This window comes from Mirounga angustirostris, unplaced genomic scaffold, assembly GCF_029215605.1.
Source record: "Mirounga angustirostris isolate CCGP_5_RB_7025 unplaced genomic scaffold, mMirAng1.0.hap1 SCAF_4, whole genome shotgun sequence".
In the NCBI taxonomy this organism is placed as follows: domain Eukaryota; kingdom Metazoa; phylum Chordata; class Mammalia; order Carnivora; family Phocidae; genus Mirounga; species Mirounga angustirostris.
This window is the reverse complement of record NW_026991712.1, coordinates 161,194,413-161,207,471: the sequence shown is the minus strand read 5'-3', so window position 1 is coordinate 161,207,471 and position 13,059 is coordinate 161,194,413. Positions and strand designations below refer to the sequence as shown.

Sequence of the window (13,059 nt, the reverse complement as noted above, 5' to 3'; positions counted from 1 at the left end):
AAGTCTGGAGGAAGGTGAATAAACCAAAGGTGAAGTGGAGGTAAAGATGAGAGATGGACAGCAGCAGCAAGAGAGGGCTTCTGAGTTGATGAGGATTTCTTTCTTTCTTTCTTTTTTTTTTTTTGAGTAGGGTAGGTCCTGAGCATATTTGGAAAGAGAAAGGTCCCGGAAAAAAAGAGAAGCTGAGGATCTGAGAGGAATATAAAAAAGAGAAGGGTATTTAAAAGGCTAGTGGAGGGGCGCCTGGGTGGCTCAGTCGTTAAGCATCTGCCTTCGACCCAGGTCATGATCCCAGGGTCCTGGGATCGAGCCCCACATCGGGCTCCCTGCTCGGCGGGAAGCCTGCTTCTCCCTCTCCCACTCCCCCTGCTTGTGTTCCCTCTTCTCGCTGTGTCTCTCTCTATCAAATAAATAAAATCTTAAAATTAATTAATTAATAAAAGGCTAGTGGAGGGAAAAACCTCAGGTGGGAAGAGGGACAGGCAACTTGAGAGCAGAGAGGGACTGAGGTAAGGACAGGTGTGTTCAAGGGTGTACTAGGTTTCCATAAAGGGCCAAATGGCACATATTTAAGGCTCTGTGGGCCATGCAGACTCTGCTCCAACCACTCGACCCTGCTGCTATTATGTGAAAGTAGCCATAGACAATATATAAATGGACAAGCCAGGCTGTGCTCCAGAAAAACTTTATTTATGGACAGTGGAATTTGAATTTCATATCATTTTCATATATCACGAAATACTGTTCTTGTTCTGATTTAAAACAAATCATTTAAAAATGTAAAAACCACTCTACAAACACAGGCATCTGGATGGACTGGGCCTGTGGGCCACTGTTTGCCAAACCCTAAAACCTGTGGGTGTGGGGAAGGGAGGAGCCCTAACTCCTCCCATCTCCCCTCCCACTCCTTGTCTCATCTGTCCAACCCCCAACACAATCTTGCACAAGTGCTCCCTCACTTTTCATTCCACAGCCTTCCCACTACTACACAGGAGGTGCTCTGTCAGCCCTTGATGACAGCAGAATGACTGACCCCGAAGTCCAGGCGTTTTCGTGTCTCAGTGCCTACGTCTGAAGCCAATCGTTCCCAGATTTGTTCTACAATGTATTCTCCACATGCCACCTCTATGCTCAGATGCGAACGTCCCTTCGCCTGATATTCAAGGTCCCCCCGTAGGTGTCTTCTGCTTTCTCCCCTGCGACTCCATCACCAGCCCAACAGGAGGCTCTGTTTGGGCCCACAGGCAACAGGACCCCCCTTCCCTAATCGCCACAGTGAGTCCCCGCTTGCCTGCCTCTGCTCTCTCCATTCTCTCTGCTGGAAGTGCCTGCTTCCTTCTCTGCTTTTCTGAGTCTCTCTCTTCCTTCCCTTCAGGCCTCACTACCTCCAAGGCACTCCAGGATCAACACACGACGAAGTGACAGTGCCCTTCTCCGAATTCCAATCATATTAAACTATACCACTTATTTGGCACTTAGCCTGTGTTGTTAATTTTCCTCTCGTGCCTATATCCTGATTTCCCATCAAGACTGAAAACCTCTTTGGTTCTGCCAGGCAGAGATTTCAAAATAGTCACCGACCAGGAAGGAGAAGTGGACCGTGGCTGCAGCAATAAAAGAGTAGCATGTCTCAATCAGAGCGCGTCAACAATGGCAGCTGATAAGAGCAGACTCTCATTCTTAGGATGCGACAGCAGTTGGTCACTTTATAAGGAACAGTGCAATCAATCATTAACTACCCCTCCTTGTCCCCTTGCCCGGCCAACCCTACTCCCGTCCAGGATTTTCACTTGGCCAACTCAAGCTTCCATTAAAAGCTCCTTCCTCAAGGAACTGTTTTACATCATTAGCTCTTTGGTTGGTGGGCATGGCAGTAGCTGGAGAACATGAGGCACTAAATAACTAACTAAATAACTACTTGTTGAGTTAAATGCAGGAATGGCTACTCTCCTGGTGGACTGTAGGCTCCATGAGAGCAGGGCCCACATCTGTCTCAGTCACAGCCTCAGGGTCTAGCCTGGTGGAGGAGTGGCACCACATTCATATTTGTTGAATGAATGAAGGATTGATTACACAAACAAACAAAAACAAACCAGCAGGACTTAATATTGAGGAAAGTAGTGACAAAGGGTGACAAATGACAAAGGAAGGATGGTCAGCTAGGTCAAATGTAGCAGAGATGACTATTGAAGCATTTCTTGGGTTCACCTGACTCGCCAGATCCTAAGCACCCCAGCAAGATTAGCTTCACTGGAGGGGTAGGACTAGAAGCCAGAATGTCACAGGCTGAGAAGTCAGGGAAAAGCAAGAAACTAAAGACCAGAATATAATTACTCTTTCAAGGAACTTGGCTGAGAAGAGAGAGGAGAGAAAGTTGGGAAAGGACAGAGACTGGGGAAGGTATTTGTGTTTAAAGGTAGGGGAGACAGGTTGACTGACAAAGCCAATGCGTGCTCCCCGATAACGTGCTGAATAGACGAGTAATCTCTTACCCCATCAGGAGGGAGGCTGGAAATGGAATTCATTATTCTGGGTCTTTCAGAATCGTTTTTAAATAGCACCAAATTTCACAAAAGGGAAAACTAAACCTCCTCAAACTGGATCCAAACAGGAAGTTGCAAAAAACACGTAAGTTTTCATGGTTACAGAGAAGAGGTATTGCAACATATGGTACATTTAAATACAAGTAAGGTTTATCATGATTTCAAAAAATTATGTCACAGGGATTATACTGTCCAAGGTGCCAGGCATACAGAAAAAACAGTCCCTGCTCTCAAGGAGCTCAATGTCAAGAGGAGAATCAAACAGACAGACAAGACCAATACGATATGAGAAGTTGTGCTGATAATGGATGTGAGAATAGAAGTACAGGGAAAAGCATCTAACTTAGACTTGGAGGCCACTGAGAAAGACTTCTCAAAGGAAGTTATGCTCAAGCTGAATCTAAAGAAAGAGGTGACGCATAACTCACCTCTCAAAATTAACTAGCATTATGTATAATATGAACATAAATGTCACTGACGATTCCACTGGATAATAAAGAATGCGTTTCTCTAAAAGAGCTGAAGAATTGCACCACTTTAACTTTCCTGTGTGGCCTCTAACACTTGTTGATTACTAAGGTAAGGAGCACGGAGGGGTGCAGAGTAGGCTCATTGAGGATGGGGTCTAATGTTATAATGGGCAAGAAGCATGAGCTTTCAGAGAACTGACAGCGGTTTACAAGATGTTCTGAGTAGTTCTAGAATAGAGAAATAGTTAACAAAGATGACTGCCTGGTTAAGTCAACAGAATCAGAGAAGGAAAGGTAAATGAGACAAGCAAAAATGAGAAAATTAAACACTGGACTCCAGGAGACAAAAGCTTAAAAATTTTCAGAAAGGAAAAAAGGCTGGGTTTCTGCTGGAGGAAAAAGAAACGAGAGACCAAGAGAACTAGATTTGACCCTCCTTACCAGCCCCTTACTCAGTGAGGAAAAGGAGTCTCTGGCCCTGAGCATCCAGTGCATGAAGGTTCTCACAAGTCAACGACTGGCCTGGCCTCAGTGGCTGTGGGAGCTGTCCGTTCCTCCCCAATGCTGGAGACTTCCCACCCCTCTCCCCGATACCGCCTCTGTTCCCAGGCAGGCACTGATCTCACTTCTTCTACTCTACAGTGTGCAACCACAGAGCTCAGAGTGGAAGTGGGAGAGCTCTGACTGACCTCATTGCTTCATCGGGCCTCGCACTGCCCACCCCACCAGAGCTGGAGTCACACAGCACTTCCCACACCTCAGCCTTTTACACTCGCAGAACTAACGCCTTCCTGCTGCCCCTTTCCACGGCTAACAGGCCTCGGTGGCTGAGTCTCCCCTGTCTTTACAAAGGTGGTGTGTTATGTCTGAACAGCACAGGCTTTGGCATCCAGAACATCCTCAGTTCAAACCTCATTTCTGCCACTTGCTAGTTGTTTGTTTCTAAGCCTGTTTTCTTCATCTGTAAAATGAGGGCTAATAGTACCTATTCTATAAATTGTTATGAAGATCAAATACGAAGCTATGCTGAAGCCCCTCACACAGTGACTAGTATACAGCAGGCGCTCAGCAGATGCTAGCCGTCTTACCCTCTCACCACCGCCAGCATGACTGGAGTCCTCATTCTTTAGCTCTAAGGGCCCTCAGCTTATAAAATAAGTCATGGGGATGTAGCGCACACCATGATGACTACAGTTAATGGTATATCATATTGTGTATTTGAAAACTGCTAAGAGAGTAGGTCTTAAAAGTTCTCATCATAAGAAAAAAATCTATAACTATGTGTGATGACAAGACTTATTGTGGGGGTCATTTCACAATGTACACAAATACTGAATCACTACGTTGTGTATCCGAAACTAATATAATGTTACATGTCGATTACCCCTCAATTAAAAAGGTGTTTTTGGGTTTTTTTTTAAATGAGCCCTCAGCTTTTGCCTGGTGCTCCAACTGCCCACCAATGGAAGTAACTTCCAGTGGCCGGGTGCTAAGGAAGTCAAATGGAACAGATTACATGTGGCAAGGGCTGGTGTTCACAGAACCCAAAGGACTACAAACATGTTGTCCTGATTATAAACGGTGGTTCATATTCTGTAGCGATATTAATACAACAGCTCAGCTAATTAGGGGTTACTGGGACTTCTGCAGGCTATCCTGGAACCCAATCACAATTTATAACCTTGTTTTAAGGAGAAAATGCTTCCCAAAGAGTTCCTAACAAAGGCCATTTTAACCTCTTCTTAAACAGGAGATTACCTCTGAACCTCCTTCAAGAACCGCATGGGCCTACAAGGGACGGAGAGTAAATGAGCATTCACTGAACAACCATGATGATCCAGACACTGTGCTAAATGTTTTTTGCACATACTGTTGTATATTTATGTATGAATAAATCTCATTTAATCTTCACAAAATGCAATGGGGTATTTTTATTTCAATTTTACAAAAGAGGAAACAGAGCAGCTTGCCCAAGGCCACACAGAATAAGCCAGAGCAAAGATGGAACCTAAGTCTAAATTATCCCTTTGCACATCACAGAAGAAACAATTTCAAGAACAGGATTGATTTAAATAAGAGAAAAACATTAAAATTTGGGCTCTTTCTCCAATGTCCTACACTACCAAAATGTTAGCAATACCCAATAGGTACAGCTCATATAAAATGTAAATTTGAGACCTGTTATTCCTGCAGCACCATGCTATAAAACCAGTAGGTACACAAAACCACTCTGTTCCTCTTTGGGCGCCTGGGTGGCTCAGATGGTTAAGCGTCTGCCTTCGGCTCAGGTCATGATCCCAGGGTCCTGGGATCGAGTCCCGCATCAGGCTCTCTGCTCCTTGGGAGCCTGCTTCTCCCTCTGCCTCTCTCTCTCTCTCTGTCTCTCATGAATAAATAAATAAAATCTTAAAAAAAAAAAAACACTCTGTTCCTCTTCCAGGCCAGGGGGCCTCAGTGATGGAAGTGCCGAGGGCTATGGAGAGGTACTAACAGGCATACCGGCTTCGGCTTCTGCCCTGGGCTCCAACAAACTACCCCCCCCACCCCGCCCCCAGCAGTCTCCCTGAAGGGCTGGGACTATTTCTTTGCCCTACCGGACAGCTGACAAAAGTAGGTACTTCATAAGTAAAAGCCTGTGGAAAGAGTGAATGGATCCTTAACACCAGAATTTTAAGCAGCAAAAGTCCTAGTTCTGAATGGCAATTCTGTGGGAGTTCAGAAGGGAGCCTGGAAGAAATGTAATCACAATATATGCAAAGACTAACAGCAAGTAGTTCCCCTCTGGGAGAGTCAGCAATATCCAGGTTTGTCAGAGTGGATCATTCTACTGCCTGAGGGGCTGATAATGAGGAATGAAATTGGAACTAGGTCTCCCAAAGTAAAGGACGTATTGCAAAACACTAGAGTCAAAATTTCCCCTTTATTCTTATACTTAAAATTTGTCATACTAAGGGGAAAAACCCCACAAAACTCCTCTTGGAGTGTCACTGACTAGTAATAGCAAGCAGCCTAATTCACAAAGCATCTCTGTAACTATGCTTCTTGGTAGGAAAAAAAAAGATATTCTTTTCCAATCAACGCACTGGAATACTTTGGTGCATCGTGGAGAACATATTTGGTATGGGATTCCTGGCTTTCTTCATACTTCCTGGCCAACTACTGAGCAGAAAAGTGGCAAGGTCAGTTAGCTACAGGGGGTACATTATGTTCACCAGTGTGGTTCATACAGAGGTGGATGAACACATAACTAGACAGTCCTGGCAGGTTCTCAGGAAGGGATGGATGCAAGAAAGTTTGGGAAATCATGGGCTACATGAACCAACTAAAGGAAACACAGCTGCTCAGAAGCCCAGAGCAGGGCATTAAAGGAGCAACCCCCTTTAGAATGCTGACTTGTGTAGAAGGACATATTTTGATTGGAGATTAGCAGGTGGATGGTGGTAAGACAGCAAGTATGAGAATAATATACACGAAATTAGAATCAGAATGACCAGTGGGCCTGTGGAAGGAGGAGAAGACAGTATCTGTAGCAAGGTTCTGGTTGGTTTATTTTTACGCAAGACAAGCAAAAGGCAAAAAAGTGAAGTAACAGGTAAGCCAACTACACACTATAGGAAACAACAGAACAATCAAGGGTAAACAGGAAAATCAGGCTAAAATCTGACTCAGAAAACAAACTGCTTGGGAAGCCAAGAAAACTAACTAGTTATCAAATGATTTGGTTTCTCAAGAGTAACACCTGGACATGGAGATGGAGGGAAAAGACCAGGTTTTCAAAAAGGGGGAAGAGTGGGGGTACAGAAATCATGAAAAGTATTATCAAACAGTCATAAACATTGGCCTCTTTAGGCCAATTAAATGGATTTAAGTGCCCCCCACCCCCACCCCAATCACTGTTAAAGCAAAAGCTAAGGTAAGATGGTGCCTCAGGAAGGCAATGCCAGGTCATTAAGCAACATTTTCAAAGACTAAAAGCCACTGATGATTCGCCCTCAATCTCCAACAAACTCCACACCAACTGATTTTTTTAAAGTTTCTAGAATCTTCCATTTAGGTTCATGGATAGACTAGAAAGATACGATGGGATGAAAGTACAGTGAGCCAAATCCATAGTAGATTGAACAAGGTGTTCATAGTACCCTTCACCTTATCTACTCAACATGATCATCAAGACCTGAAGCCATGAATCATAAACTAGGCTTGCAAGTATAGTCCCCAATTTACGATGGTTCGACCATACAGTGGTGAGGAAGCGATACACATCCAGGAGAAACTGTACTTCAAATTCTGAATTTGGATCTCTCCCCTAGCAGCGAGCCACGGCTCCCAGTCAGCCCCATCAACAGGAGGGCAAACAACCGATATACTTCTAGCCATTCTGTACCAATACAACCATTCTGTTTGTCACTTCAGCACAGTATTCAATTAATTACATAAGCTGGTCAACACTTTATTACAAAACTGGCTCTGTGTTAGATGATTTTGCCCAACTACAAGCTAATGTAAGAGTTCTGAGCACGTTTAAGGCAGGCTAAGCTAAGCTATGAGATCGATAGGCCAGGTGTCTTCAATGTACTTTCCATGACATTTTCAACTTCTGACGGGTTTATCGAGACATAACCGCACCATGAGTCAAGGAAGATCTGGAGCACGGAGTGGGAAAGCGACAGCTCATATAAGTGATTGCATAATATCATTCCCTCCCTACCATCTCCTTTCCTGCCTAGATCAGCATTTCCCAAAATGTGTTCCACAAAATACCAACCCTGGAAATGACACCTGAAAATGGTTTCCCAAGTTCAAAGTATTCAGAGAAGTCTGCATTTCCTTCCTTCGCAATTATTAACACATCAAAAGCTCTGAAAAATTCTGTAATAAGCCTCTGTCTCGATTCAACTTAATGTTTCCCAAACAGTTGCTCTCAAAGCACTTTCACATAGTAATCATTAACTGAGGATGGCTTAAAGTTTAGGCTCTAAGCCAGGTTCACATTTTCTGTGTTAAAGAAATGATTCCACCCCCTTGAGTTGCTACTACCTCATCACTCTTCCTCCAAATACCATAGTAAACACACACACACACACACACACACAACTTGACACTTCCTGCCTCCAGTTTCCTCACCACCCACTCACTTCTCCATCACTGGAAATCTGGCTCCAGCCTCCAGTGCTCTATAGAAAGTCTTCTCATGGTGTGATCAGTGGACAGAGGGCAGAACCAATGGCTTCTCTTTGGCCCCTCAATCCCTCTGCAGGGTCACAGAGGAACAGTCACACTCCCTGACACTCTTCCCTGCCACAACACTGTATTTCACCCATCTCTTTGACTATGTGATCTTTGGTTCCTCTTTATCTTTTTAGCCTTTACATTCGCGGACCAACTCTGACTCCTCCCTTGAGTGAACTGCCCGTGATTTGAACCCTTTGTAAATCCTGAGCCAGTTCCTTGACTTCAGATCCACATTTCCAATGGGCTTCTCAACTTGTTCACTTTACTTTTCCTCAAGGACTCTTCATTCATTATACTCCGAACAAGCTCATCAGTTGCCCCCCCCAAAACTTTCTCCTCTTCCTGATTCTTCTTATGAACTCACCATTCCCAGACGATGAGGCGAACAGCAGAGTCCCCTGCTTTCTCCTCAGCCTGACACGGCAGTCTGAACAGGCCTCTGATAAAGTACCTATCATGGTTTACTCTAACTACTCAACATGCTTCCTAGTCTTGAAGCTCCAATCAATCCTCTGTGCAGCCTCTTAGCTAAGACAGAGAAGAAACCCGACATACTTGGAAAAATGGATGAATCCTTTGAATCATACCCAATTCATGGCTCATTCTTCAAACGCCAGTAATATATGAGGTTCTCTTATACTTCAACAAAAGCTCTGGATTCTTTCTACTTACAAGGCCATTAACCTTCATCAGACTCAAATGAAACCCCAGATCTAAACTACGACTACCTCCTAACTGGGCAATCAAGCTACCACTGCTACCAGAGCAATATTTCTAAAATGCTACTCTAACCACATCACTCCTTGGCTCAGACACCTTCAATGGTTTCCCACTATTTCCAGAATACAGTCCAAACCCCTGGGCATGTTATCACTGCCTTCCATGTCTGGATCTCTGCTACCTTTCCATCCTTATTTTCAACTACCCCCTAACCCCCTAAGCTCCCTATGTTCTAGTCCAGGAGTAGGCACACTCCAGCCAGTGGGCCAAATCTAGCCCACTGCCTGTTTTGTAAAAAGTTTTACTGGGTAACAGCCAATCAACATTTTGGGCCAGATCATTCTTTGTTGCAGGAGGCTGTCCTGTACATTGCTGAATGTTTAATAGGATCATTGGCCTCCACCCACTGGATTCCAGCAGCACTTCCCCAGTGTGACGACCAAAAATGTCTCCACACATTATTAAATGCCTTATGCGGAACAAAACTGCCCCAATTAAGAATCACTATTCTAGAGATTTCCAAGTACAAGCTAAGAGTAAGTACGATGTCACTGCTAATAAAATACAAACTATACAGCAATTGTAGCATAGTGTACAGATTAAGAGATAAGAGTCGCACAGTATTCAGTGCTGGCTGCCTCACTATTGGGAGACTGTGCTCCACTGTGAATTTTAAGAAGACTTTGGATAACTGGAATTCATATAATCCAAGGTGATCAGACTGATGAGAAACTAGTGAAGAATGTCACAGAGGAATATTTAAGTAAATCAAGGTGGTTAGCCTGTACAAGAGAAGATAAAGAGAAAGCCATGATCTTTAAATATCTGTTGTCCTGTCAGAGGAAGGTTTAACTTGCTATTGTTGAGGAAGGCAGAACCGGTGGGCAGCAGCTGCAGGAAGGCAGGTTTTTGGCCCTATACAAGGAAAAGCTTTCTAACAATCAGAGCTGGCCAACAAATGTATGAGGCTGAGTGGTGAAACACAGTGCTCTCGTCATTCTGCAAGTGTTCAAGCAGAGACCAGATGAACTCATGTCAGAGATGCCATAGAGAAATCCTGCCTGAAATGGAAGGTAGGACGAGAAGGTTTCTCTCTGGTTGCTTCCAGCTCTGAGATTCTACGGCTAGCAGTGGAAAAGCCATATGGCACGAATAATAAAATTCTCCAATTCCAAGACCTTAATTACAACATAAGAGAAAAATATTTTGCTAAACGATTTACCCTATGTCTGTCTGGTAACATTTTACATTTAGTCCCTGACACGGCGACTACCAGTGATCTGTTTTTTTCTAATGGACCTGTAATCAGTTCTAAATAATGCCTGTCACTACCTTTAAACCATCTCTTTCATTCTGCTAATGATCACCACACCAGTACAATTTGTACAATGCTTTACGGTTTTCCAACCATCGTGACGTACATTACCTTACTCACAGTAGCTAAGTATGAGCATGAACACTTATTTTAGATAACCTGCTCTCATTTACTGTCTCTTGCCTGAATTTCTTATGAGAGAAAGCGAGGCCTTATTATTCATCAAATATTCACTACGAAAATAAAACATATTCTACAAGATACTCATCTCCAAAACAAATTATTTATCCACACCCAAGAAATAAGCCAAATCTAGTTATTTCAGCATCAAAACATGGACTTACCTCAGTGAAATTTCTATTTTATTTATGATTTGGGGAGGAAAATTTGAAACACTAGAATTCAGCTTTCCCAAATTTCAATGTGGCCATACAAACTAAAAGTTCCAGAAAGCAGTCACAACAAAATGTGAAGCATATGTGTTGTTGACAAGCAAAGCCATTGTAGGTCCTTATTGACGGGACTCCTTTATTCCCCAGCTAAAACTGCCAACACGAGTTGTGTAAGGACTTTGCTCCAAAGCTAAACTGGGCCCTCACCCACTGCTTTACTTACTTCTTTACGTTTCGTTTCTGGACATTCCGACTGCAGAGTGAGAGTTGCACCTTCGATATTTCTTGGCATGGGCGTGGAACCAGGGTTTATTGTTAAATGAATCTGATCTGGTGAGATAATGTGTTGCACATAACCCTGGGACATTGCTTCATGATCTATTAGGTGAAAGCCTTCTTCACCCCCTACTAGAAAAGGCAAGTGTTCGCCACACTGTCCATCATCGTCTTCATCCTCCAAAGTGCCAGGGTCCTGCTCAATAAGAACAGTTGTCCTATCATAAACAGTTCCAGATGAGGAAGGCACCAGTCCGTTTTTATCCACAAACCTGAGCATCTTGTCATCGGGGGTTAGCTCATCTTCCTCTGCCTCAAAGTAGATGATGTTGTCGTCTGGACTGTGTTCCCCCATGGTTCAATCGTGCTCAGCCCAATTGTGAGAAATGGAAAGGTAATGACCTGTCTGCAATAGGACAAAGCCAGAGTTAAGAGTCAAACCCAGGGACCTCCTCAGCAACCACAGGGCTCATTTTTCCTCTCACTTGAAGAATAGGCCAAAGTAAATGAAAATCATTTTCTTTGGGAATATTTTTTGAAGTTTAACTTTGAAACCATCAAGTCATTTTAAAGGAAAAGCAAAGTCTTTAAAAAAAAAAAACAAACTGAAGAAATAAGTAGCAGTTCTTAAGACCTTCCAAACATGCCTTACTACCAAACAATTCCTAAAGGGGATAAAAGGGCAAACTGCTTCAAGGCTGAGTTGTTTTAAGTCTTAAAGTAAGAAAACCCCAGTCACATATCCCCCAGATTAGACCATGGGGGCAGCATAGTCTATTGTGGAAATAGAATTTTGGAAGCAGGGTCACCTACCCACAAATCCCAGCTTTCCCACTTACTACTTGGGTAACTTTTCTGTACCCGATTTTTCTTATGGGTAAGCTGGGACTGGTAGTTCCTTCTCCCAAAGTTGTTACGCAGAGTAAAAAAGATAATGTATGTTAAGGCACAATGTCTGAGAATAACAGGGAAAACAAGTGTGAATTCATTCCCTCCTTCTAAAACAGATGTTTCAGCTTCTGGGTAGGGGGGCTGATCCCCAGTCAGGCATATTCAATGAGGATCATTATATCCATTAATCTTCTAAAACAACGTGGTGTCCGCTAGAACCTATGCTTGTATAGTGTGATCTCTGCAGCGAGGGAACGGTGAATCTTATTTTTGTTTCTACTGCCCCTCGCACAATACAATTACACCAAGAGTTCAGGAGATGTCAGCTAAATGAATGAAAGACCTGCAGATATACTCTCTTGGGAAGACATACTCTCTTGGAAAGGTATGTTCTCTTGGAAAAAATACCAAATTTGAAGCTTTCCTGTTCTGGATTCGTTCTTCTTCCTTTAGCTGCAAACACACAGGTTCTACAAATGTGGGTTTGGCAGGCAGAACAGAATTTAAAAATAATCAGCACATCACTTTTAGTTTTCAGTCTGGCTTTGCACTTTTTCTCTTCTGCTCTGGGTTAGAAAGTGAACCTTTACATAGTGGGGCGGCTAGACAGAGAAGTATTTAGCAGAGACAGGCCAAGGGATCAGATCCGGGAGGAACCTGCCCGACCCCTTGCTCTGGCTTACGCAACCCGGTAGATGCACATTTCGCTGCATCTGAGGAAAGATAAGAGCACCGGAGGCCCCACAGGGCTTCCCCGGCACCATCAGCGGCTAAGCGGAGACCAACTGTCCGGAACAAACAAGACCAGGAGGCTTGAGGGTGGCATACGAGGAGTACAAACGGAGCACCCTTGAGAGAAGGCTGAGAAAAGGAACCTGACTGGGACAGCCCCGACACGGGGCTACACAGAAAAATCTGAAGACAGGCTGGGGGGCTCCAAGCCGGGCGAAGAGGGGCAGGGTCCAGGTCTCCATGGAAACAGGGAAGGGGGGCTGGATACCCATCCCCATGGAAACGGAGGAGGGGTGGGGTCCCTATGGTGACCAGACTGGGGTCTCTAGTGGGAAATGCTTCAGGAGGGAGCCTAAGTCCCGCGCCCCCCGGGAAGCCCCCAGCCCAGGCCGCGTCTAGTTTCGCCTTTTACCTCCGCGGCTCCCGGCAACGGCGGCAGCGGCAGCTTCTCCCCTCCCCAGCGGCACCATGATTGCCCCCACCTTCCC

At 44.3% G+C, this 13,059-nt stretch overlaps 1 protein-coding gene across 2 annotated transcripts in view; it reads right to left on the bottom strand.

Moving 5' to 3' along the window:
- The window catches only part of MTF1 (metal regulatory transcription factor 1), a 40,759-nt gene extending 27,700 nt beyond the window's left edge, over nucleotides 1-13,059 (bottom strand). For both annotated transcript variants that reach the window (XM_045898042.3, XM_045898043.3), the window contains exons 1-2: nucleotides 12,984-13,059; nucleotides 10,896-11,354 (exon numbers count right to left, since the gene is read on the bottom strand). In XM_045898042.3, the coding sequence (XP_045753998.1) occupies nucleotides 10,896-11,303 (408 nt within the window). In that variant the 5' untranslated portion in view covers nucleotides 11,304-11,354; nucleotides 12,984-13,059. The remainder of the gene's footprint in view (nucleotides 1-10,895; nucleotides 11,355-12,983) is intronic.